Source organism: Aotus nancymaae, unplaced genomic scaffold, assembly GCF_030222135.1.
Source record: "Aotus nancymaae isolate 86718 unplaced genomic scaffold, 86718_ANA_hifiasm-v0.15.2.pri h1tg000012l, whole genome shotgun sequence".
Lineage (NCBI taxonomy): Eukaryota > Metazoa > Chordata > Mammalia > Primates > Aotidae > Aotus > Aotus nancymaae.
The window spans coordinates 10,691,553-10,719,412 of NW_026988423.1; the positions used below are offsets into that span (position 1 = coordinate 10,691,553).

A 27,860-nucleotide genomic window follows, 5' to 3' on the forward strand; every position below is an offset into this window, starting at 1 on the left:
AATAGTCTATTATTAAATATGCCAAATGGTTTTCTCTTCTACTCCACTCTGACCTCATCATGTTTCAAGAACCTCTTCAAATGGAATATTAAGACATAGTAAATTATAAATTCTAGTGAGAGCTATGTTTTACATCTGTATAATCCAACCCCAAATGCCCTTGCAGGGAATACAATGAAAATTAATGAACTACCGAGCAATTGTAAAACAGGACCTTTGCATTAAGAACAAACTATTCAGTAACAGCTTTTTAATAAGGTAACTATCCATCCACAGCGTAACGTAGTCTTTGTACATTTTTAGGACTTCTGTCACTGGGAAAATATGTTAAGAATTTAGGTATTTCTCCAAAGATCCTAAAAGTTTCAAGTAATGGTTCCTTTATCTAGAATTTTTTTATTACTATCATTAGTGCTATCCAGACTGTATTACTGCTGCTGCTGCTACCATTACTATTACCACTGCTATTACTATTGCACACATGCAAAAAAACACACTTATTATTCTGTGCATCTAGATAGAGAAACCTGTGTTTCTCTATGCAGGCTTCTGCAGTTTATAGAAGACAGTAAACAGGAGCAGTATGGTACAGCAGGAATGTAGGTGATTATGTAGGACTGCTTAGTCATGTGTTCAGACTCTGCTTAGTAGCTGTGTGACCTTGGTCAATATTCTGGTAATCTATTGCTGTATAACAATTTACCTCCACATTTAGTGACTTTAAACAATGACCATCATTTTATTATTACCTCCTATGGTTTTGGAGGTGAGTGGGATTAGCTAGTTGATTCTCAATCAGGCGTGTCTCATGAAATTTCAGTCAGATGGTCACTGGGGTTGACTGATCTCAAAGACTCTCTCATTAATGTGTCTCCTGGTTGGTAATGGCTGTCAGCTGGAACTGCATCTGGGGTTATCAGTTGTTAATACCTATATGTATTATTTGCTGTGACTGCTTGGCCTTCCTTACATCATGGTATTTGTTTCCAAAAGCAATCACCCATAGAGGACCAGGCAGAATCTGTTGGCCGTTATGATCTAGCCTTGGAATTCACATAGCATCACTTCCTCAGCAGACACTAGTCTGCCTGAAGTCAAGGAGAGGGAACCTTGACCCCTATAATTCAGTGGGAGGAGAATCAATGTTACATGATAAGAAGATCATGTAGAAAGTGTTGTAACCATCTTGGAAAACATAATCTGCCTCAGATTTTCTAATCCTGTTTCTTCATTTGAGAAAAGTGTGGAAAAAAATACCTATTCCATAGAGTTGTTCTAAGGAAATATGAAGTGTGAAGGAAGTCCTTAAAAGTGTAGAGAGTAAACACTCGGTAAATGTTTAATATGGTTCATGTAGTTTCTTCTTAAAGAAACAGAAGTTTTTATTTGTCAAAGCAAAGAAGAAAAATAATTGATCATTAAATATTCATGGTGTGTTTATCTATGCAGTTAATAATTTAAAAATATTCTTACCTAACAATATTTAAGAATTTCGGAAATCTGCATATACCATTTATTTTAGTATGTATAATATTTCTTTGTCAATAATTTTAAAAATTAGAAAACTAGTATTTGGAATTTGGAAAGTAAAATTTATTTTCAAATTCTGGATTATTTAAATTTCTATTGAGGGGGCTGATCCAAGATGGCCAAATATGAACAGCTCTGGAGTGCAGTTCCCAGCAAGAATAATGCAGAGGGTGAGTGAACACCACGTTACCAAAAGAGTTATTACTGCTCACACACCAGGAGATTCCCAGGCTGAAAAGCACCATGAGTTCTAGCACTGTTGTTTCAGCCGGTGCCGCAGGTCTCCACACAAAAACTTACAGAAATCTGGGTGGCTATTTCAACTGGTGCCTTGAACGCTTGGGATACAGAGCTGCCCATTCAACTGGAGGCTGAAACAGGGAGCCAGGTGATCTGACTTAGTGAGTCCCATCCCCATGAAGAGCAGCAATCTGAAATGCTCTGGATTGAGAGTTTCAAAGCAAGTGCAGCTGGACCCAGGACAGTCGAGCTCTGTTGGAGGAAGGGCATCCACCATTACCGAGGCAGTTCGCCGTTACAGAGGCAGTCCACCATTACTGAGGCAGACTGTCATTACCCAGGCAGTTCTAATTATACCTCTGTAAACAAAACTGCAAGGAAGTTCACACAGCAGATGGGCAGAGCCCACAGCAGCTCAGCAACACATCTGCTGGCAGATTGTGACTAGGCTACCACCTAGCTGGGCAAGGCATCTCTGAAAAAAGGCAGCCGCATGTCAGGAACTTATAAATAAAGCTCCACCTTTCCAGGACAGAGCACTTGGGTAAAAAGGCAGTTATGAGTTCTGCTGCAGCAGACTTAAACATACCTGCCCAGCAGCTCTGAACAGAACAATGGAGCTCACAGCTCAGCACTTTAGCTCCTATAAGGGACAGACTGTCTCCTCAAGCAGCTCCCTGACCCCTGTATATCCAAAGAGTCACTACAAAAAGGAGAGCTCAGGCTGACATCTGACAGGTATCCTTCTGGGACAAAGATAACAGAAGAATCTGGCAGCAACCCTTACTGTTCTGCAGCCACCGCAGGTGATCCCCAGGCAAGCAGGGTCTGGAGTGGACCTCCAGCAGTCCTACACCAGAGGGCCTTGACTGTTAGAAGGAAAACTAAAAAACAGAAAGAAATAACTTCATCATCAACAAAAAGGACATCCGCTAAGAGACCCCATCCGAAAGTCACCAACTACAAAAACCACAGGTCGATAAATCCACAAAGATGGGAAGAAAACAGAGCAAAAAGGATGAAAACACCCAAAACCAGAATGCCTCTCCTCCTCCAAGGGATCACAACTCATCACCAGCAAAGGAACATAGCTGGATGGAGAACAAATCTGATGAATTGACAGAAACAGGCTTCAGAAGGTGGGTAATAACAAACTTCTCTGAGCTAAAAGAACATGTTCTAATCCAATGCAAAGAAACTAAGAACCTTGAAAAAATGTTTGACAAAATGCTAATGAGAATAAACAACTTAGAGAAGAATATAAATGACTTAATGGATCTGAAAAACACAACACGAGAACTTTGTGAAGCATACACAAGTTTCAATAGCCAAATCGACCAAGCAGAAGAAAGGATATCACAGATTGAAGATCAACTCAGTGAAATGAAATGAGAAGGCAAGATTAGAGAAAAAAGAATGAAAAGAAATTAACATAGCCTCCAAGAAATATTGGATTATGCCAAAAAACCTAATCTACTTTTGATAAGTGTACCTGAATATGATGCAGAGAATGAATCCAAGCTGGAAAACACTCTTCAGGATATTACCCAGGAGAACTTCCCCAACCTAGCAAGGCAGGCCAATATTCAAGTCCAGGAAATACAGAGAACACCACAAAGATATTCCTTAAGAAGAGCAACCACAAGGCACATAATTATCAGATTCACTAGGGTTAAGATGAAGGAAAAAATGCTAAGGGCAGCCACAGAGAAAGGTCGGGTTACCCACAAAGGGAAGCCCATAAGACTCACAGCGGATCTCTCAGCAGAAATCCTACAACCCAGAAGAGAGTGGGGGCCAATATTCAACATCCTTAAAGAAAAGAACTTTCTATCTAGAATTTCATATCCAGCCAAACTAAGCTTCATAAGCAAAGGAGAAATAAAATCCTTTACGAACAAGCAATCGCTGAGAGATTTCATCACCACCAGGCCTGCTTTACAAGAGCTCCTGAAAGAAGCACTAAACATAGAAAGGAACAACCAGTACCAGCCACTCCAAAAATGTACCAAATGGTAAAGAGCATCAACACAATGAAGAAACTGTGTCAACTAATGGGCAAAACAACCAGCTAGCATCAAACTGGCAGGGTCAGATTCACACATAAAAATATTAACCTTAAATGTAAATGGGCTAAATGCCCCAATTAAAAGACACAGACTGGCGAATAGGATAAAAAGGCAAAAACCATCAGTGTGCTGTATCCAGGAAACCTATCTTACATGCAGGGACACACATAGGCTCAAAATAAAGGGATGGAGGAAGATTTGCCAAGCAAATGAAGAGCCAAAAAAAGCAGGAGTTACAATCCTAGCCTCTGATAAAATAGACTTTAAAGCAACAAAGATCAAAAGAGATAAAGAAGGGCATTACATAATGATAAAAGGATCAATGCAACAAGAAGAGCTAATGATCCTAAATATATATGCACCCAATACAGGAGCACCCAGATACATAAAGCAAGTTCTTAATGACCTACAAAGAGACTTAGACTCCCACACAATAATAGTGGGAGACTTTAAAACTCCACTGTCTATATTAGACAGATCAATGGGACAGAACATTAACAAGGATATCCAGGACTTGAACTCAAATCTGGACCAAGCAAACCTAATAGACAGCTACAGAACTCTCCACCCCAAATCCACAGAATATACATTCTTCTCAGCACCATGTCACACCTACTCTAAAATTGACCACATAATTGGAAGGAAATCACTCTTCAGCAAATGCAAAAGAACAGAAATCATAACAAACAGTCTCTCAGACCACAGTGCAATCAAATTAGAACTCAGGATTAAGAAACTCACACAGAACAGCATAATTTCATGGAAACTGAACAACTGGCTCTTGAATGTTGACTGGATAAATAATGAAATGAAAGCAGAAATAAAGATGTTCTTCGAAACCAACCAAAACAAACACACAACATACCTAGAATCTCTGGAACACATTTAAAGCAGTGTCTACAGAAAAATATATAGCAATAAACGCCCACATTAGAAGTAGGGAAATATCTAAAATTGACACCCTATCATCAAAATTGAAAGAGCTAGAGGAGCAAGACCAAAAAAACTCAAAAGCTGGCAGAATACAAGAAATAATTAAGATCGGAGCAGAACTGAAGGAGATAGAGACACAAAAAACCCTTGAAAAGTCAATAAATCCAGGAGCCTGTTTTTTGAAAAGATCAACAAAATAGACCACTAGCTAGATTAATAAAAAAGAAAAAGGAATCAAACAGATGCAATAGAAAGATAAAGGGGATATCACCACAGATTCCACAGAAATATAAACTACCATCAGAGATTACTACAAACAACTCTATGCACACAAACCAGTAAACCTAGAAGAAATGGATAAATTCCTGGACACTTGCACCCTCCCAAGCCTAAACCAGGAAAAAGTTGAAACTCTGAATAGACCAATAACAAGGGCTGAAGTTGAGGCAGCAATTAAGAGCCTACCAACCAAAAAAAGCCCAGGTCCAGATGGGTTCACAGCTGAATTCTACCAGATATACAAAGAGGAGCTGATACCACTCCTTCTGAAACTATTCCAAACAATCCAAAAAGAGGGAATCCTTCCCAAATCATTTTGTGAGACCAACATCATCCTGATACCAAAATCCAGTAGAGACTCAACAAGAAAAGAAAACTTCAGGCCAATATCCATGATGAACATAGATGCAAATATCTTCAATAAAATACTGGCAAACTGATTGTAACAGCACATCAAAAAGCTTATCCATCACGATCAAGTAGGCTTCATCCCGGGGATGCAAGGCTGGTTCAACATAGGCAAGTCTATAAACATAATTCACCACATAAACAGAACCTAAGACAAAAACCACATGATTATCTCAATAGATGCAGAGAAGGCCTTTGACAAAATTCAACAGCACTTTATGCTAAAATCTCTCAATTAACTAGGTATCAATGGAATGTATCTCAAAATAATAAAAGCCATTTATGACAAATCCACAGCCAATATCTTACTCAATGGGCAAAAACTGGAAGCATACCTTTAAAATCTGGCACTAGACAAGGGTGCCCTCTCCCACCACTCCTATTCAATATAGTATTGGAAGTTGTAGCCAGAGCAATCAGGCAAGAAAAAGAAATAAAGGGTATTCAATTAGGAAAGGAGGAAGTCAAATTGTCTCTTATTTGCAGATGACATGATTGTATATTTAAAAGACCCCATCATCTCAGCCCAAAATCTCCTGAAACTGATAAGCAACTTCAGCAAAGTCTCAGGATACAAAAACAATGTGCAGAAATTACAAGCATTCCTATACATCAATAACAGACTTAAAGAGAGCCAAATCAAGAATGAACTGCCATTAACAATTGCTACAAAGGGAATAAAATACCTAGGAATACAACTAACAAAGGATGTAAAAGACCTCTTCAAGGAGAACTACAAACCACTGCTCAAGGAAATAAGAGAGGACAAAAACAGATGGAAAAACATTCCATGCTCATGGTTAGGAAGAATCATATCATGAAAATGGCCATACTGCCCAAAGTAATTTATAAATTCAATGCTATCCCCATCAAGCTACCTATGACCCTCTTTACAAAACTGTAAAAAAACACCTAAACTTCATATGGAACCAAAAGAGAGACAATTCTAAGCAAAAAGAACAAAGCTGGAGGCATCACGCTACCTGACTTCAAACTATACTAGAAGGTTACAGTAATCAAAACAGCATAATACTGGTACCAAAACAGAGATAGAGACCAATGGAACACAACAGAGGCCTCAGAGGCAATACCACACATCTGCAACCATCTGATCTTTGACAAACCTGACAAAACAAGCAATGGGGAAAGGATCCCCTGTTTAAAAAAATGGTGTTAGGAAAACTGGCTAGCCATGCGTAGAAAGCAGAATCTGGACACTTTTCTGACACCTTCCACTAAAATTAACTCCAGATGTATTAAACACTTAAACATAAGGCCTAACACCATAAAAACCCTAGAAGAAAACCTCAGCAAAACCATTCAGGACATAGGCATAGGCAGGGACTTTATGACTAGAACACCAAAAGCATTGGCAACAAAAGCCAAAATAGACAAATGGGATCTAATTAAACTCCAGAGCTTCTGTACAGCAAAAGAAACAATCATTAGAGTGAACTGGCTACCAACAAAATGGGAAAAAGTTTTTGCAATCTACCCATCTGACAAAGGGCTGATATCCAGAATCTACAAAGAACTAAAACAGATTTACAAGAACAAAACAAACAAACCCATTCCAAAGTGGGTAAAGGATATGAGCAGACAGTTTTCAAAAGAAGACATTATGAGACCAACAAACATATGAGAAAATGCTCATCATCACTGGTCATTAGAGAAATGCAATTCAAAACCATATTGAGATACCACCTCACGCCAGTTAGAATGGCGATCATTAAAAAATCTGGAGACAACAGATGCTGGAGAGGATGTGGAGAAATAGGAACACTTTTACACTGTTGATGGGAGTGTAAATTAGTTCAACCATTGTGGAAGACAATGTGGCAATTCCTCAAGGACCTAGAAACAGAAATTCCATTTGATCCAGCAATCTCATTACTGGGTATATATCCAAAGGATTATAAATCATTCTGTTGTAAAGACATGTGCACATGTATGTTCATTGTGGCAGTGTTTACAACAGCAAAGACCTGGAACCAACCCAAATGCCCATCGATGGTAGACTGGACAAAGAAAATGTGGCACATATACACCATGGAATACTATGCAGCCATAAAAAATGAGGAGTTCATGTCCTTTGTAGGGACATGGATGAATCTGGAAATCATCATTCTCAGCAAACTGACACAAGAACAGAAAATCAAACACCACATGTTCTCACTCATAGGTAAGTATTGAACAATGAGAACACATGGTCACAGGGAGGGGAGCCTCACATACTGGGATCTGTTAGTGGGGATAGGGGAGGGACAGCGGGGTGTAGGGAGGTTGGGGAGGGACAGCATGTGGAGAAATGCCAGATATAGGTGACAGGGGGATGGAGGCAGCAAATCACATTGCCATGTATGTACCTATGCAACAATCCTGCATGTTTTGCACATATACCCTAGAACCTAAAGTGCAAAAAAATATATTAAAAAAAAATTCTATTGCATGTAAATTGTTTTGACAATACCTGTAGTTAATTTGGAGGAAGTGAGAAAGAAGAAGTACTGACTAAAACGACTTCAGAAAATATTTCCTTATATATTCACTTCTTAACTCTTTGCAAAATGGATCTGAGATAGTTTAAATATGTATATACACAATATATTTTGTACTACACATATATGTAATTATGTGTAGTACAAAATATATGTACAAATTACATATTTGTAATTCACACATATATGACTATTACACACACACATATGTACATATTATTTTAAAAGAAATAGAAGCCAAAGCCATGAAAAATGAGGAAAAAACAACTTGTAAAAACAAGTGCTAACAGAATGATAACTGAATATAATATTTGCTCTGAACTGCTTGGTAATTAGTGGGGAAAACAGAAAATTATTGATGTGCAATACTATTACCACAAAAAAATATTTAGTATACCAACTCTCCAAGAAGGATGATCCTAATGATGAAGTCATAAAGAAAAGTTAAATGTGAGACCTTTTTTGGAGAACACTGGTAAAAAATATTTTATGTAAAGAGTTTTACAACAAACACAGAAGCTGTCTAAATACTGTAACTTATTGCAAAGAGCCTTAATAAAAGTTGAAAAAGTAGCATTACAGTATACCTTGTAACCCAATTCTGCAGGTGGGGATGACATGTTGCCATCTAATAACCCATTAGGGCAACAGTCCCCAACCTTTTTGGCACCAGACACTGGTTTCCTGGAAGACAATTTTTCAACAGGGGTGCGGGGGGCGGTGAAACTTTCACCTCAGATCATCAGGATCTTAGATTCTCATGAGGAGCGTACAGCCTAGATCCCTTGCACATGGTTCACATGCAGTTCATAATAGGGTTCATGCTCCTATGAAATCTAATGCTACTGCAGTTCTGATGTGAGGTGGAACAGGCAGTAATGCTCCCTCACCCACTGCTCACAACTTGCTGTGAGTCCAAATTGCTAACAGGCCAGGGACCAGTAGGGGTCTGTAGCCTGAGGGTTGAGGACCTCCTCATTAGGGCACAGGCTATAGTGTAAAATACATAAGCAACTTAAGGGGAAACATATTTCATAACAAATCTCTTTATCTCTAGCATTTGATACAAACATAGAGGGTAATTCAAGAATGCATTTAATGAGCGTGTAAAACACTGCATTCTTTTTTATTGTTACTTACTGAGTCAACATCCATATGTTTTAAGAGCCAGATGGTGAAGTGGCAGGATAAGACATTTTATTTTGAATGTTGAAAATTTTACAGAAAAGGTGTTCCCACCTCCCTATGGAAAGATATTATTAGACAAAGCTAGAATTTTCCCCAAAAAGCAACTCTGGATCTATCAAGTCAAACATTTATATAATTGCTTGATTGTGACCTTTAAGTTCCAAACCATAATGGAGAAATATTACATTTGGAAAACTTTAATTACTGGTGTTAAAACTGACTCATTCAAACCACTGAAAATCCCTGCAGATGCGCCTATAGAATATTTGGTTCTGGACTTTGTAACCATCTGGTGAGCCTGCCAGAATGGGTGATTGGAAAATATACTCCATCAAATTTAATTAGTTGATTTGCCGAGCAGAATTTTGGAGAATTAACCAATTTAATTTTGGATAATGTCTTCCAAAAATGATCATCTTAATTTTGGTGTCTTTTGTGTCAAGGAAGCCATTATTTGTGGCAGCAATTGGATGGCAAAAGCCTTTGCTTTCAGGCCACGTCTAGTTCATAAAACTATATCATGTCAGTAGCATAATGGAGAAAACTTGCTTATTATTTATTTAAAAACAGCCCTTGGCTAAAATGTAAAAGGAGTACAAGATCATTAAGGTACAACTAAAACATGAGAAGGGACAGCAGGCAGCACTTTTTTGTACTCTTTTAAACTGTAAACTCTTGTGCTAGAGCTTTCTTAATATTAAAAAAATTAATTTATAAAGATTGTAAATACTCAAGATGTACAATGTGATGATTTAGAATGAATGTACCTTCTTAATATTTGACACAATATTAAAATATAGCTTATTTTGAAGTGGTAATTTCAGAAGATGTAAGGTTAGAAGATATATTTTTTCTGTCCCCAGAAAGTAATGAAAGCATAGTAAAAGTTACAAACTGTCTCATGCAATTATTGAAATTTATATTAAAGTAGGAAAATAACAGGATGGGTAGAAAATTAATACCTATACATTTCTTCCACAAACATATACTGCTTTAAGCTCAAAGCTACTTCAGTTAGTTGCTATCCTCGTGGGAAACTAATGGTGCACTCTAACTGGGTCATCAAAAAGTGCTTAATACTGGAACTGCTTTTAAAAAGATGTAGGCAAGTTTTAGGGACACCAACAACAAACCAGATGGTGCTGCATCCCAGAGGTAGCAACAGCAGGGAGTCTTTCCCACCATAAGTCTGAATAGGCAAGGAAGGTGAAGATATGCTTGTGTGGAGGTTGTAGCTGTATGGAGAATGCCAAATGGCTGACACTAGGGCCTTTAGTTAAGGGATGCAGCCACCCCACTTCTTGACCTGGCAGGAAAGGAATCATGTAAAGAATACCTGACTTCCTTGGGAGGCTGAGGCAGGCAGATCACCCGAGGTTAGGAGTTTGAGATCACTCTGGCAAACATGGCAAAACCCCGTTTCTACTAAAAATACAAAAAACAAAAAAAAAATTAGCCAGGCACTGTGGTGGGCGCCTGTAATGCCAGCAACTAGGAAGGCTGAGGCTGGAGAATCACTTGAACCTGGGAGGCGGAGGTTGCAGTGAGCTGAGACAGCGCCACTGCACTCCAGCCCCAGCAACAGAGTGCTAGACTCTGTCTCAAAAAAAAAAAAAAAAAAAAAAACCTGACTTCCCTTTTCTCTCTTCGATATGTTGCACGTGATCCTTTTAATCAACTCCACTGGACGCCAAAGCACACAGCTGCCAACCATTCTGGTCAACCTCTTCTAACACCAATACAGAGCTAGGTGGGGAAAAATAAAAAGTGGATGAAGGTGTCGATGGACAGTATCCAGCTCAGTTCTTAAGGAGACACCTAGTGTAATCTCTGAGTGGCAATAACCAGCATAATAAATCTATAGCTCTGGAATATATACAAGTTTGCCTTTTGTAAGATGAACAGCTAATTGAGGAGTCAATTGGAGTGGTCAATTTGGCAATGATGCTGAACTACCTATTTAAACAGATTAGCTGCAGCAGCACGGCCAAAGTAGTTTTCACTGTCAGGTGATGGATCAAATGAGGCAGGACCAGTGTACAAGCCCGATATACAGAGAATGCTAAACTATATAAGCTTGGAAGCAGTTCTCCTAGGACTATTAGGCCAGTATAAACAGAATTTCATTCAACAGTGGTTATCCTTTTCTTTCTGCAACCTTAACTACCAAACATATAACATAGGCATTAATATCTCAAACTTAACAGTCATAATTAGCCCTAAAGACCATCCATAGGATTCTCTACTGGAATTTGTTGTTCTTGGTTTTTTTAAGCCAAATTTATTAGAAGGATTTGAACTAACAAATCACTTAACATATTTTGTGCATTCTGTCACACTTCAACTAAACCTGCCAGTTTTAGAGGTATGATACCAATGTTTGCCCAAATATGTATAGCAATTTAATTCACCAGCACAATTCATTTGATTGTGTCTATTGGTTTCATGAAAATAAACTTGGAAAACCTTATTTTCTATCAAAATGTCAGTGGCACATAGTACCTTTGTGAAAAAAGCAAAGCAAAACTAATTGGCACATTGTAAATATTTGATGAAAAATAAATAAATAGTTTGATCTGACTTCTCCTCCTGATAATACAAACTTGGTTCCAATTTGCTACAATTTTATAAGTTATTGTAGACTTTTTTTACATTCATTATAATTCTCAGGCAAATTTATTCTAATTGAAATACAAGTACTTTTTGGCTTTGCCATCTTAATAACTATTCAGAAAACTTGCCCACATTAATCCCTGCATCAATAAAAGGTATTCTGTGCCATAATTAAAATTTAATTTGTGAAGTAGTCCTATGGAGTTTTGTGACTGTTTCTAAAAGGGAAGAACTTGGGCAAGCATATAGATAGATCTAAGTGGTGACTCAAAAGCTTTTTGACTAAAGTTGACCTAATTCTACGATTTAATGTTTGATGTCCTTACAGAGAGAAGGCAGTTGATGGTATGTCCTGAGCAATGCTGGGACGACATCATTAACCAAGCTGGACCACAGGGCAGCATTCAGAGGCTATTCTGAAGAAAGAAACTGTGTTCATTATTGTAATTTTTGCAATGGTTGTAACATTCTGGCTAGATCTACCAGAGACTTTTGGGGAGGGGACAATTGGGAGAAGGGGGCTTTACCACCCTGTGAACTTAGAGTGAAAGCAGCAAGCATGTGCCCAATGTGAAGAGCAGAAGCCACCACACTTCTTGGAAATATTATACTATCCAACAGTGCTTCATGGTCAGGGATATGTCTGGGTTAAAAATGAATCCTTAATAGGGACATAAAATTAACCCAAACTGAATGGAATTAAGTTTTCATTATATTATAGACCATATCATAGAGGAGCATAAAAAGCAGACTCTAGTATCAGACAGAATGAGGCTTTGCTAATTAATAGCTACATGATTTTGGCCCACGAACTTAACTTCTGTATCATCAGTTTTCTTTATATAAAATGAAGATAATAAAACTAACACTATGCCAATAAAACACTTAATACAATATTGAAGGCCATGGATTTGTCAGACCTTCAATAATTGTTATTATTATTACTTTTATTATTATTAAGCTTGATCAAATGGGAGGGATATATAAAAATGGCAGGATTTTTACCCTTGTCATTTAATTCAACCTAATTCCCTCTTATTGAGCTTATTCTTTCCTTTGTGTGAAAAAATAGGAAAATCAAAATGAATAAAAACCAGTCTCATACCTGTAGGGAACTAGACAGGTAAATGAGCAATTACAGTTATAATTTCACATCCTTGAGGTTAGTGACAGGCATATTGTACACTTAGTAGTTTCAAAAGTAGCATATAGGACTTATTTAATAAATGATTTAATTAATTCAGAGTAGCATGAGCTGTAATTACTATACAAACAGCTAGGGAATTATAAAGAAAAAGACAACAACCCCACATGGATGAGGTCAGAAAAGACTTCTAAAATGATCTGAAGCTGAAACTGAGGCTTAAAGAAAGATTAGAAGTTGCCAGTGAGCATAGGGGATACAGACTCTCTTAGCATAGGGAACGGCCATTGCACTGTGTTAAAGGCAAGAGAGAATCTGTTAATTCAGAGAACTACCAATCTTCAGTATGAGTTGAGTGATGCATACCTAAGAGAGACAGTGAGAGATTGGTTTGGGAAGATAAGCATCCCTTCTGTCACCACTTCTGGTCATTTCTATTCCTTCTTTCCCTATTTTCCTTCATAGAACTTACTACCTCTTGTCCTTCTATTATAAATGTATTTATGTATTGCTTCTTGTCTGCCTCAGCCATTGGAATGTAAGCTTCATAAAAGTAGGCACATCTTACTGTTCTATTTCTCTATCTGCAGCCTCTGGATCAGTGGCCTGAAATATAGGGAATACTAAAAAATATATATTCATTGAATGAAAAGTGAAAGAACAAATAAATAGAGAATTTCTCATGAAATGTCTTGTAATATTTAGGAAGAAATATCAGTATTGGCATGGGATGAGGGTGAAGCTGAGTAATGAATCTGAGAGAATCTCTTAGGTTTCCGATTAAAGTGACTAAGCAAATGTCTAATAACCAAATATGGAATACAAGAATAAGAGCTAGGTTTTTGGTTTTGTTTTGAGGAAGTGTGGGATGTCGAATTATAAGTTATGACTCTCCCAGAGTTGTAGGGATGAATTTCCTCACTCATGAAGAATCCACAATCTATTTCCCTCAAATGAACAGCAGCAGTATTCTAAGTTACTCCACCATGCGGAATGAAGCTATTTTTATTTACAGCTATAGAAAAAATTATCATGACTAAAAAAATCCTACATTAATCTTCTTCATTACATAGAAAGTCAAAGGTAGAAGATTAAGAAATTCAAATAACCTGCCTCAGAACCACAGAGTTGAAATGAGAAACGGAATTTTTGCAGTTGAAATTAACAGAGGCTACCACTGACCCCATCATTTGTCACCTAGCATGCTGTTCAAGAAATCACTCTGTATTTAGATGATCACCTCAGTGTCATTTCTCCACTAAAGAAATTTAATAGTGAATAATCAAATGTATTCACTCTCAGTTCCTGACATGAGTTTACAATTACTTCTTAGAACTGAGCTAGGCTCAGTAGGATATAAAAATTAGGTTAATCATATGGTGAATACTTACTTAATCCTGTGTGTTTTCCTGCTAGGAACAGAAATTGTCTCCATAATAGTATGCAAATCCTTTCACCAGAATCATCACAAGAAAATTATGTACTGCTACCCCTACTATAAAGAAAAGACAAAAGTAACATTTTAAAATATCACTTTCAAATCAACCAAAATGAATGGTTTTTGTTTTGCGTATAAAAGCCGGATCCAAATTAATATTATTTACAGTGCACAGCTTGGCATGAGAATATAACAAGCTGATACTTAATATGTTGTGTAACACTTCTTTGAGTTTTGTTGCTAGTGATTGCTTTTATGATTAATTAATGAGATCTGTTGGACTCAAACTTGAACCTGGGGTAGAATAAATTAATTGATCTTTTAAGAACCAGAATACTTTGGACAGCATTAGCTATCATGCACCCTCAACTAATGAGTCAATTTTGCAGAGTTAGCTCAGGATTTGTTTTTATGAACCAAAAATATGTCTGTTTTTATCATTTAGAATGGAGTTCTTTCTGAAATGAATTTCACACTTACTTTAATTCTGAGTTTTTTGGAGCTTATTTTAGCTCTTATGAATGACTCAGGATAGTTGCTATGAATAATAATAATTATGAAAACTAGAGACTAATATTAAGGTACCTTAGAGCATCTCTAGAGGTATTCCTGCTGAGGTATGTGGTACTCTGGGCTTCCACACCTCATGACCTCCCTCTGCCATTTGTGGAGTTGTGGAGTTTTTGCATTTACTTGCCACATTCTTTTAGGGCCTAAATGTACAAAGTATGAATTAAGTAGTTTTCAGGTCATTCCACTACCATGTAATATTACCTATTATTCATTCAGAAGCTATCTCTGGGGTGAACAATAAGACGTTGCTGATATTTGACTATTTTTGTTCAGCAGAAATGAAAATTTTATATGGCTCCACCTGATACAATGAAATATCTCCTGGCTCTTATACAGTTAAGTACAGAAGAGGGAAAAGTATAGAATTTAAGGAAAAGCACACAAGCAACACCCTCCTCTCTTTCCACTTTTTTTTGGAGTTAGTCTAGATGAGAGGAGTTTTTGCATTGTGCATGTATTAATGTCAGTAATCTCCTGTTTGGATTTCCTGTCCTCCTTTTCTTTCCACTCTTTGGATGCATCATTTCCACTGTATCAAGCTGACATTATAATAGCAGTTTTATAAATCTGTCTCTTCCCTGATCCAAAGCTTCCAAGGTTTCTAGTGTTTCACTATTGTTTTGCTATTATCAATGGAGTAATTTCTAAACTTTCAGTATTTAATTATCCAAAAGTATTTATTGAGTCCCTTTTAGATGCCAGGTCTTCTTTAAGGCACAGTGAACAGAACAAAGTTCCTGACTTCATGAGCTTATCTTTTAGTTGGGGAAATAGACAATAAACAAGGTGAATGAATAAAATCTAGAGAATATTAGGTGGTGGTGAAGTGTTGGGGAGAAACTGAAGCAGAGAGGGGGAATAGAAAATCACAGGATGAAGGAGTTGAAATGTTAAAGTAACCCAGAATGGCCTCACTGAAGAGAATGCATTGGGTAGAAACCTAAAGAACATAAAAGGCTGAATCCTGAAGACCCATCTTGGGGAGAGCACAGCAGGCAGAGCACCCCTGGCAAAGGGGCCAGATTGCTGGTCATGTTTGAGAGCAAGAGAACAGGAGATGAGGTCAGAAATGTGTGTTTTTGTACATCAGAATAAAGAAGCAATGGGAGAGTTTGGACCTATAAGTGGTATGATCTGGCTTGCCTGAAAAGTTCCATTCCTGAAACTATGCTACGAGTAGTGTGAAGTGGGCAAAGGTGGAGGAAGGAAAAAAACATGTAAACAGGCTCTTGCAATAATCCTCAGCAAGAGGCTTGGGACTGGGTAGAGGCAGTGTCAGTAGGGAGAAATGGTCAGGTTTTTGATATATTTTGAAGGTAGCCCTGACAGAACATGTTAAAATATGAGATGTGCCTGTGAGAGAAAGAACAGAATTGATGGTGACTGTGCTTGAAAGGCCTTCATCACAGCCTCATCCTTCCTTGCTAATTCCATCTCCCTCTCTCTGCATGCTGAAGTGTGGTGAAAAGTCCCTAGGCTGGAGAATGGAAGACTTGAGTTCAATTCACAGTTCTGCCACTTCGTGGAGTTATGCTTTAAGTCACATAAATTGTTTTTATTTCTTCACCTTTATGGTGGGGATAATATCTACTTCACAGGGCTGTTATGAGGTTCACTTGTATTGTGAAATACTAATAAAGCATAATGCAGTTTATGAATACATTACTCCAGCAGCCAGTTCTATTAACTACCAATGATTATTAATTTATTAAGCATTCTGCAAGCTCCAGCCTCTCTGCGTTTGCTTTATGATGCAGTAGCTCCTCCCTCCTCATTGTCTTTGTTCATCAACTCTTTCCATTCTTTAGGGACCATACCACAGTTCAAGTCATTCTCCCCTTGATGAAACCTCCTGTGAAAGGATCTATTCTTTTGCTTAACACTGCTTTCCCAAAGTATTGCAATATTGAAGAGGTTTGACACTCAAAATTATGTCTTACATACTTTACATGCTTAGTATTAGACAAAGGCCTTGTTTGAGTGCCTGTTGACACACAAACACATATTTTAATTCCCTTATGAGAATACAGTGGTTGCTTGTTATGCACATTTCAATTGTGAACTGTATATAATCTAATATAAAAAAGTATCAAATCAGAAGTGTAAATTTTATATAGTGTGATATATAGAATATATAGTAAAACAGATAAAAGAAAAAATTGTACTTTATGAGCAAAATAATAGTATTTAGTAATTATGCTAGATATTTATTCTGATTGGAAATTACTCTTTTATTACTTGAGTTTAAAATTATTCAAATTTTTCAAAACTGCTTTACTTAAATAGACACACATTGCCTTTATTGTAAAAAGATGTTGGTAGAGGTCCATAGTACTAAGAAGATAAAAAATGCTGGAGGAAAACTTGAAAAGTCATCCTTTTCAAAATCTACAGATTGTCTCTAGAATAATTGCTTTCTATAGCCAGAGAGAAAAATGGGTTTTCTCAGACCTCTGTCAGAATTTATTATACTGCTTTGGGTGGTAAAGGAGGTGACTGTAAGGATGGTTTTCATCGGATGTCAATTGACATCTGAAATCCAAATAGAAAAATATGTGCTTCTGAAGATTAAAAAAAAAAACTCTGAGAGTTCAATCTGAAAATAGAAGTAGAATTATCACCAGTAGAATAGATTGTGGTCAGGCTCAAACTCTCTCTCTCTCTTTATCATTCATATGTCATTAATCACCAAGTTGATTTATTCTGTATTCTTAATCTAGAAACTATTCTCATTCCACTGCGTGGTCCTAAATCTGGCCCACATTACTTCTAACCTGAATTACTACCATGTGGCTTCCTAAGTGATTTTCTCATTTCTGTGTTACCCACATCCATTGTATTTTCCACACTTCAGCTATACTCTGCCCTCTAAGACACGTTATTTTGTCACTCTTTTCTGAAAGTCTCTGTGAAGGAAAACCTAAATTTCCTTGAATGATAGAGAAAGCTCTTATAATGTATCCCTTGCCTGTTTATCTCTCCAGTCTTAGAAGCTCTTTCCAAAGGCCATGCCAGTTCTTCACATATCTCTTCTTGTCCTTCCAAACACACAAAATAAAAAGTCTTTGAAGCTTCTGAATGTGACCCGCTATGCAAAATGAAAAGTATATTCATACAGCATTCTAAGGAGAGTTTCCTGAAGCCTCCACACAACCTTTCCACTTATAACCCATTGCCCACAACTTAGTCACAGAGTCATATATCTAGCTGAAAGAGAAGCGAGGTTATATATTCATTCTGACTGTCCTTAGGTCCAAGTTAAATTCCCACTGCTTTGGATGAAGGGGAGAAGTGGGAGTAGAGAATCACCAACTTACAGACTCTACTACAGTGCTTTAACTCTAAAGATTTGAAGAATCAAATTTTCTTATAAAATGTCATCTAAACTAGATATGAATACTAGGGAATCAGAAGACAATAAAATGTTAGTGTCAGAAAATGCCTTAGGAAAATCTAGGACCCAGAATAACCACCTTTAAAAATGATTATTATCAATCCATCTTTGAACATGAATTTTCTACTTTTACTCTTGAGTGTTTGTAGAAAAAGGAAAACTCAAGATATTTCGTCTTATCTTGGGTTTACATGAATAGCTTCAAGCTGTAGAAGTAGGAAAATCTTTGCTTGTTTTTAGTATGCCCTTTTTGAACTATGGCATAAATAAATACTATACTTACAGCTGCAGATAATTTTACCCAAGCTACAGTGTTGGTTATTCCTCCATGTGCTGAAACCTTGGGGTCCAGACTGTGGCCTTTGAACATGTTATTTCAGTACTAAGCTGCTTTGGAAAGAATCCAGACTAAATGGCTATTAAATCTACTCTACAGTTCCAGCATGGTGGCATTAAATGCAGTGAGGATTACAGAATCTTATTTCTTTCTGTGACTCAAATCAATACATGGCATTAGACACACACAGACATGCACACCGTTCTCTGTGAATCCACTAGTTTTGGACACTGACAAATTGTGCCAGATCAGAGAAATTGATGATGTAGTAGCAAGTACCTCCATAGCAATTTACAAGATTAATGAGGGAGGCTTTAATTTAAGTAACTACAAACTGCTGCTATCCCCCTTGCCGTGTTCCCTTTCCAGGCTCAACAACCCCCCATGGGACAGACCTTGTCTTCTCCTTCGAAAACCAGTTCCCATAATCTAGATGTTTCTCTATCCCATATTCATCAAAATAGTATGCTCTTCATCTTATTAATTCATTATTCTGATGATATTTCTTGATTATTTCCACATTCTCACCTCTTCCTCTTTTCTCCTCAATTTCTCAATCTGAAAAATGTCTTTTATATACAGCATTCCATTAACCCTGCTCATGTTAAGTACACCAGTGACCTTCTCATTGAAAAGCACAATGGACACTTTTTAGTTCTCATCCAAGTAAAGCTTTTTCAGAACAAAAGAAGGATAACTCCTTCTTTTCTAAATAATTTCTTCCCTGGCACAAATTTATTCTGCTTCTTTCTATTGCTCTGTGTGCCAACAGTTAAATAACTCTTGCAAAAGAAAATATCAAATAAATAAGCCCAGATATTGTTGTGAGGAGCGACATCTCTGAATTGGTATTCATCCAAAACAGGTCATTATCTACAGATGATGTAAAAATTGCTGACGCATGAGGGGACAGCAGCTCAGGACTGCTTACCTCATTTGATTCTATCTAACATAATTGATAAAATCTTTATGTGATATTATAACACTTAATATTTTATATGTAATTGACAGTCTTCTTTAGTAACTATGAAAAAGCCCTTAATTACTATCATAATCTAATAAAATGATTATATCAGTGATATGCTCTACTACTACTTTGAATGAATTTATACAATACTGTGTATTTTGCATAATGAATAGTTTACCTATCAGTTTTCCTAGATAGTAAATTCCTTGTAAAGACAAGAATCACATCTTTTTTTTTTTCACCTTTGTATTTCATATTACCTACCTTTTAAAAAATGTTCTTATAGGTACATAGTAGCTGTTTACGTTTATGGGGTGCATGGAATATTTTGATACAGGCATACAATGCATAATGATCACATCACAATAACTGAGTATCCATCACCTCAAGAACTTATTCTTTATGTTATAAACATTCTAATTATACTCAAAGTTATTTTAAAATGTACAATAAATTGTTGTTGACTTTAGTCACCCTGTTGTGCTATCAAATGCTGTATCTTATTTATCACATCTAACTATTTTGGGGTAGAGAGCTGGGTGGATTAAAAGTGAATCCACATTTCCATCCCTATTTCCCTCTTCCCTCACTATCCTTCCCAGCCACTGGTAACCATCATTCTATTATCTCCATAAGTTCAATTATTTTAACTTTTAGCTCCCACAAATGAGTGAGAACATGTAAAGCCGGTCTTTCTGTGTCTGGCTTATTTCACTTCACATAATGTTGTCCAGTTCCCACATCTTTATCTTGATATACTTTAAAGAATTCTGGATGTAGTAGCTTTTCGGTAAATTATATCGAATTAAAATGTTGGACAGCTTTTTAGAGTAGAAGTAAGATTTAAAATATTTTTTACAGTAGTGAATTTCCTGTTAACTACATGATTATTCACCTAAAACTGCAGTATTCATTTTTGACCAACAATATCATACTACAGGTTTTCTAATAACTAGGAGATACAAACCATAGCCAAGTTTGGAAATAGTATGACTTGACTTATGATTTTCTAGTTTATATAACAACTAAGTTATATAATCATAGATTCAACAGCAGTATTTTCTCCTAGTTACAATGTATTTCCAGCTATGTTGGTAAATAAATAAGATACTCACATCTGAATAGCAATGAATAATAAGAGAGCATATTAGAATCAAACACAACTTATAAAATAATATGATTTTAGCCAAGCTCTGAAACTATTACTGCATGTCCTTTGAACTGCAATGAAAGGATACCATTTATTTCTGACTATGATTAATGGGGCTTTTTAAGTAACCAACTTTCTTTGCCATTCAACAAAGATTGTGTCCTAGGGTTCTGTTTGATTCCAATTCTAGTGTCATTTGTAAATCTAAAAAATCAGATAATGGAAGGCTGGATTTGAATTATAATTTTGTTTTTAGAGTGACTACTTCAATTTTGTAAGGTAAATGGGAATATATATTTAAATTTCATCAGAAGGTATGTGGCTTCACCTTCTGTAAAAGTCATGTCAGCAGGAGAAAAACAACATGGATGCCTAGTCCTGACATGAAGCCTGACAGCCACATGATGCCAAAAATGCAGCAGTATTTAGAGAACAGTGCCAAGCTGTGAATTGAGCCCAGGGAGAAGACTATTGCTATGTGCGGGGGCCGTTTTTATTATTTTTACAATACTCAAAAAAATCTTAGCATTATTCTGGTATGATGGTAAGTAAATAAAAGGAGAAAAAAGAAAAGTAATACGTTAATTAGTATTTTTAAAAGCATTCATTTTAAGTCAAAGAACATGTTCATAGGTGTTATAAAATGAATTAAAAGAACATTGCCTCAGTTACCGTCAGAGCACAAGCCCCAGCAATAGAATAAATGAGGCATGGACATATATATTAAGGAAGGTTTCATATCATCACATTACATATACGTTGAATAGGAAACAAGAGAAAGAGTGCTAGGGTTTTGGGGCAGGGGATCTAAATAAGATTTGAAAAGATAATTACTGGCACCATTACAAAAGGAAAGACTAAATGGGGCAATACATATATCAGAATAATTATATAGTAATTAACATGCCCTCTTTCTTCCTCTTTGGGGAATTTTTTTTCATTTAGCTAAAAATGAATCCTGACTGCCACAGTATTTCATTTGGCAGGATATCAGGTAATTTATATTTCAAATATGATCTCATCATCAGTTCCATCTGTTGATATGAACTGAGCATCAGTAATGTTTGGAACTCTTATGTGTAGAAAACATACCTGAAAAAAATTTAAAATCCCTGAATCTGTGAGACTCACATACCAATTAGAAAACTGAAGAAATATTCCCTTATCTTGCTAGTGCTTTATATTTGTTTTAAATCTTCACTGTTAATCCACCCAGCTCTCTGCCCCAATTCCAGGATCACAGGAAGAGGAAACTACAGACAGTTGCTATAGAATGAGCTCAAATAAGTGTTAGGCTTTCTTAAAGGGGACTAGAATATTTTGTTTATGCTAAACTATAAAGTGAAAATATAACTGACTAACCAGCTCTCATCATAACCAATCTTAGTTTATGGGATATTTATAATTCAAATAATTTTTTTTCTTCTCTCACATTACAATTCAAAAATGAGAGATGGGGCTAGGTGCTCCATCTACAGGTGACTCACTCCTGTAATCCCAGCACTTTGGGAGGCCAATGCTGGCAGATCACAAGGTCAGAAGTTCAAGACCAGCCTGGCCCATATGGTGAAACCCCGTCTCTATTAAAAATACAAAAAGTAGCTGGGAATGGTGGCTTGTGCCTGTACTCCTAGCTACTTGGGAGGCTGAGGCAGAAGAATCACTTGAACCCAGGAGGTGGAGGTTGCGGTGAGCCGAGATCACGCCACTGCACTCCAGCCTGGGCGACAGAGCAAGACTCCATCTCAAAAATAAAATAAAAATAAATGAGAGATGGAAAAAAAAGCAGGAAAATCAAGACAATGTTGGCCTGAAGATACACTCCAAATGCAGGAATTATGAGTTCAAAGCTCCTGCCTTAACCCAGGTGCTTGGACCAGATGCCTTCCCTTCCACATGCAGAGAGATCTAGATCAAGAACAGGTGGAAACCATTCATTTTATTATCTTATGGAAGGCTGTCTTCATGTAATAAACGCCCCCACCTTCAGCAGTCTTGCATACTCCTTCTCAACCTTCAAGACCCAATACAAGTTGTTTCTCCTTTGTGGTATTTTAACTTGTTCCATCCAGACAGCTGGAACTAAGCTTTCCCTTGGGCCAACATTTACCTTGAGTCCTGATACACACTTTTTAAAACTAAATTTCTGTTGTTTATTTGGATATCATTCTCTTATACCGGATTAGGAGCACCAGGGCCTCACCTAGTGGTCATTCAACTGATCCCCTATATCATTCCCCTGCTGAGAGAAAGAGTTGAATAACACCTCTCCAATATGCACCTGTCCTCATCGCCAAATAAGGCACCGAGAATAATGGGTCCTCAATAAATACTGTTGTACTGTTTCTTTTACATCTTCTCTTCCATAGTTGAACCAAAAATGTTGTGCTACCTTGCTCAAGGAGAAAGGCAAACAGTTGTTCAAAATGAGCTCCATCTAGTGAGTAAAATAACAAAAAGGGTTTATGAAATTGCTATTGACTACAGGTGGTGATAGATTTGGTTTGGGGTTTGTCTCATCAAAAATGTGTCTAGAGCAATGCAATGTTCTCCGGTAAAGAGATTTTGAGAGCTTACACAAGTTATGGTATTGCTACTTCATTCAATCGCTATTTTCAGAGATTTTGCTCCCCTGAGTAAAGAAAGAACAAATTATTCAGAAATCACCACGCAGACTTTAAGTTTCTAAGCATTCAGTATATTTTGGAACATAGCAGTGTTCATAGAGGCTCAGTACCTGTATAAGTCATTATATGGGAGTAAGAGTATGTTTTTAATAACTTTTTTTTCCCCCAATAGGATACTCGATACTCCAAGCTATTATGGAAAAAGCAGGACAAAATGGTTGGCATGTCAGCGCTATATGTGTGGAAAATTTTAATGATGTCAGCTATAGGCAACTTCTAGAAGAACTTGATAGAAGACAAGAGAAGAAGTTTGTAATAGACTGTGAGATAGAGAGACTTCAAAACATATTAGAACAGGTAAGCCCTAGATTTTATATTTTTAACCTAGACCCTATACAAAAAAATTTAACCTTTGATTGACTTGTCCCCATCAACATCTGCTCCCAACTTTTTGGTTTGGAGTGTGAGATTTGAGAGTTTTCATTCCATGATTTATCTTCAAGACCAAATCGCAATGTTTCATCACCAAAGACCTTTTTGGTTCTTAAGTCTCAATGTATTTAGAAAGCTATTTCTCATATATTCTTAAGACTTGAACAAGTAAAGGACCCTATGTGAATCATTAAGAGCTCTTGGCCTCCGGTTTTCAAAAATATTAATGTTGAAGATTATTGCCATCTAAAACTATTACAAACATTCTAAATTTGTGAGTGTGCCTTTTTTTTAGAGGCACACTTACTTTAGAGAAGTGTTACATGAGAAATAGCAACATAAATTACTAAAGAAATAAAACACAAGAAATTCAGTTGAATACTGTATATAGCATGTTTTCTGCTAGGTATTATAAGTAAATACATTACTACCCCAATGGAGATGGTTTTCATTCAACTCTCCTCATAACAGAAAAATCCTTGAATAAAGATTTCAATAAATATTTGTTGATTTGATTTGAAGCGACCAAGAAAAGATAAAACTGAGTTTTGCTGTATTAAACGACAGGAAAATATCATCAAATAATGGATAACATTTGCCTTTCCACAACCCTGCAGATCATGATAAAGCTTTAAAGGCTCTTTGGCCAAAATCACAGTGAATGAATGCCATCTAGTGGTTTTAGAAATGCTTGCTCATATTTACCTATAATACGTTAGTTCAGCCAGACATGGGTAATACAATTTTTTGTTGGTTAGTTTGTTACATATAGTTTAACTGCATAATTATATGATTTGATTTCTAATAGTTAACTTGCCAATTTGAAGGTTTATGTATAGGAATAACTTTAGTATTCAATTATAAAAATAAAAACTAAAATGTATTTCAGAGATTCTGCCTTAATATTTACAGGCACGGGACTAGATGTCTTCAGTTTCCTTCCTCAACTATATTAGCATTTGTAAAAGTGAAAAATTAAAAAAAAAGACACATGTTGTATTGCTAAAGTCTAAAGAAGGCAGACTTTAAGAGAAAATAACAGAGTATTTACTACCTGTCATCCCTTTGTAGAAGAGAGAAGCTTAAAAAAAAATACTTGAAATATGTATATGTTATTCTGGGAAATATTAATTAAAAGCCTATACATCACTCAGGCTTATTTTTGAGACAGTCCAAAAAATTATTGAAGTTGTAGCTATTCAATGTATATGAAATTTTTAAATGGTTATTTACAGAATCCAAGAAGAATCTTTCTTCTTTCTTAAGCAATACAGCCACTTTACCTCTGGCTCCCACTCCCTCCCACTCCCGCCCCTATATTGAGAGTTTGAGTTGTTTGACCTGAACAACTGAAGCTTTGTAAATAACTCACGCTGAATCCCACAGAGCAGCCAATTCTAAGAACTGCCTGGATTGCCAAGTTCCTGTCAGAGGGTGAGTAAGGCTCAGAAAGACCCTCCACTTAGCACCTGTGCTTAAAAGACTAAGTCTGGAGGAGGCAATTGAGTGCCTAAAGCACACTGACCCATTTCAGAGGCTTAGCTGGTTTCTAAGAAGAAAATCGGCACACCTGGGTGCTTTGGATAAATTCTTTGAATAAGCCGTAAATGAGCGCTTGCTAAAGGAAGTGGACTTTTTTTTTTTGTCAGTTTAAAGAAATTAGAAAACTTGAGTGTCTACTTTTCTATTCTTCTTGCTGAATTCTAAAAGTTTCCTTTTCTATCATGGTTGCATGGTAATAATGATAATAGTAAGAGAACTTTGTCCATTTAAAATGCCTCTCAGGTATAAATCTCATAAATTGCAATAAAGTCTACTGTATTGTGAGAAAATAATGTACTCTTAATTGTGCTATAAAATTTCCCCCCAAGAAAAGCTGCGTTTTGATTCTGAACATGCTGTTGTTGTTTACTATCTGTATTGCAATTCCTTGTAGCTCTAAATGAAACAACTTTTAATGTTTTCTTGGTTTTACTCTTGGCTCATCCACAAGAGCCAATCTACACTTTGTCAGGAATTTGTACCTTAATACCCCTGTGTTTCAACATCCTCTTTCATAAATTAAGATAGCAAGAGAAAACAATTTCAAAGGGCCAATAAAAGCATTTTTAGAAGGTAAAAAGTCAAATGTTAAATAAAATATTAATTAGAAAAATCCCTTTGAAAAGGTGGCCTTTTCTCAGAAGATGGTGAGATTAATACAATGATGATAAAGCTCTAAAAGGATGGGCACATTTCATATTAGTAAATTTCTAGAAGGATGGGCACACTTCATATTCTGGTAGAATGCCATCTATAATTATTTCATTGACATTTTAATTTGTATAAATTTATAAAAACATAGTAGAAATAGTTTAGATAATAGTCTCTCAAAATATGTTCATGGACAACTGTGGTTATAGAAGCATTTCATCTTCTATACATGTTTTCCAAATTATTTTTATGACATGAACTAATTAGTTGTTATAAATGTATTGCTATTTAATGTAGTAGCTAGCCATATACTCATTCAAGCATTTCAAAATATGAGTTTTAGATCAAGTATTTGAAAATATAGTTTAATGTACACTATAAGAAAAAATGGGAGAATGTATGTAAATATCACCCACTGAGTCATTTAAGACAGTAAAAACATATTGAAACCACACAGTTAGATTTATTTTGTTTGTATCAACTCCAATCAAACAAATAGAATTTTGGCTCTCTAATCCAATTAGCAATTTGGTCCACTCATCTGCAGAAACAAACCTTGAAAAGAAACCTAAAACGAAGTATTTTTAAGTGTTTGCTGAATTTGTGATAAATTTTTGATAGAATATTTTTACATAAATTGCTATGAGTTTGAATTTGACTCAAAGATACTATAAATATCATTGTGGACTCTAGCTTTATTTCTTTCACCTAATTTTCTTTCTGTAACAATCTATCAATTATTTTGTAGAACAGCTTGCAGTAGCTTAGTATAGCTGGAATCAACTGTTTCATATCAGAATAAGAGATTTGTAGTGGGAGACTTTTTATATGTCATTTTTACATTTATTTATTAATTTTAAATTCTGAACTCTATTACTTGCAAAGAATCCCTAGGGTTTCTACCTAATAACCTTATCACTTGAACATTGAAGTATCAGAATTTGATTCACATGTTTAACCTAGTAGCAAAAAAGCAACAATAAATCTTGTCTTAACTTTCTTTCTGGCATCCAAAGTATTTGAGCAAAATGACACTTAAGGCTAGAGGGTGCTCACACATTTTACTCCACCGTGATAAAAACCCAAGGGTCCAGCAGCTAGATTTGAGTGTTCCTGTTAGTGAAACGCTATTCCCATGAACACCCAACTCTGATCCTCTGGAACAGAATTATCACAATGGATAGTTGGATGGTCTGCACTCATCTATCTCTTTCTTTGGTCAGTTAACTTATATCCCCCAAATTATGATGGTTCCAATAAAACAAAAATTAGTGTCTTCATTCTCTGAGTGATGGATAAGAAATCTTTAGTTGTTTATTTTTAAAAAGTAAATGGAATAACTTACTACCTATGATTCTTCTCCTTCTCACTTTAAGTAAGGATGCTCAAGCTGAGATAATCTTGAAAACCCTTGCTCTCTCTAAAAGTCAATAATGCTGTTTCTAGTGAAGTCTTTTTGATAGTTTGTTTGATCCTAAAGCAATGTATCATTTTATGCATGGGATATATCTTGAAAGAATCATATATTAGCAGTAAAACTTCACTCAGGTGACCTTTTCTGGATATGTATTCACTCTACAAACATTTGTTAAGTGCCCACTGTGTGTGTGTGTGTGTGTGTGTGTGTGTGTGTGTGTGTGTGTGTGTCTGTGACACTGCATATGCATATATATACACACATACACATACACACACACACACACACATATATATATATGTGTATATATATATATATATAGAGTCAGGTCCTGTGCTCTGCTGAAGATGCAGCGCTAAGCAAAACAGATACATTTTCTGCTATAGTTAGTAACTCCTGTCTGGTTAACTAGGGTTTAAACCAAAAGTGT

The 27,860-nt window shown here is 36.2% G+C and overlaps 1 protein-coding gene across 11 annotated transcripts in view; it reads left to right on the forward strand.

The window, feature by feature from the left end:
• The window catches only part of GRIA4 (glutamate ionotropic receptor AMPA type subunit 4), a 395,455-nt gene that overhangs the window by 246,451 nt on the left and 121,144 nt on the right, over window positions 1-27,860 (forward strand). For all 11 annotated transcript variants that reach the window (XM_064375380.1, XM_064375383.1, XM_064375377.1 and 8 more), the window contains one exon: window positions 23,561-23,745. In XM_064375380.1, coding sequence (XP_064231450.1) covers window positions 23,561-23,745 — 185 coding nt within the window. The remainder of the gene's footprint in view (window positions 1-23,560; window positions 23,746-27,860) is intronic.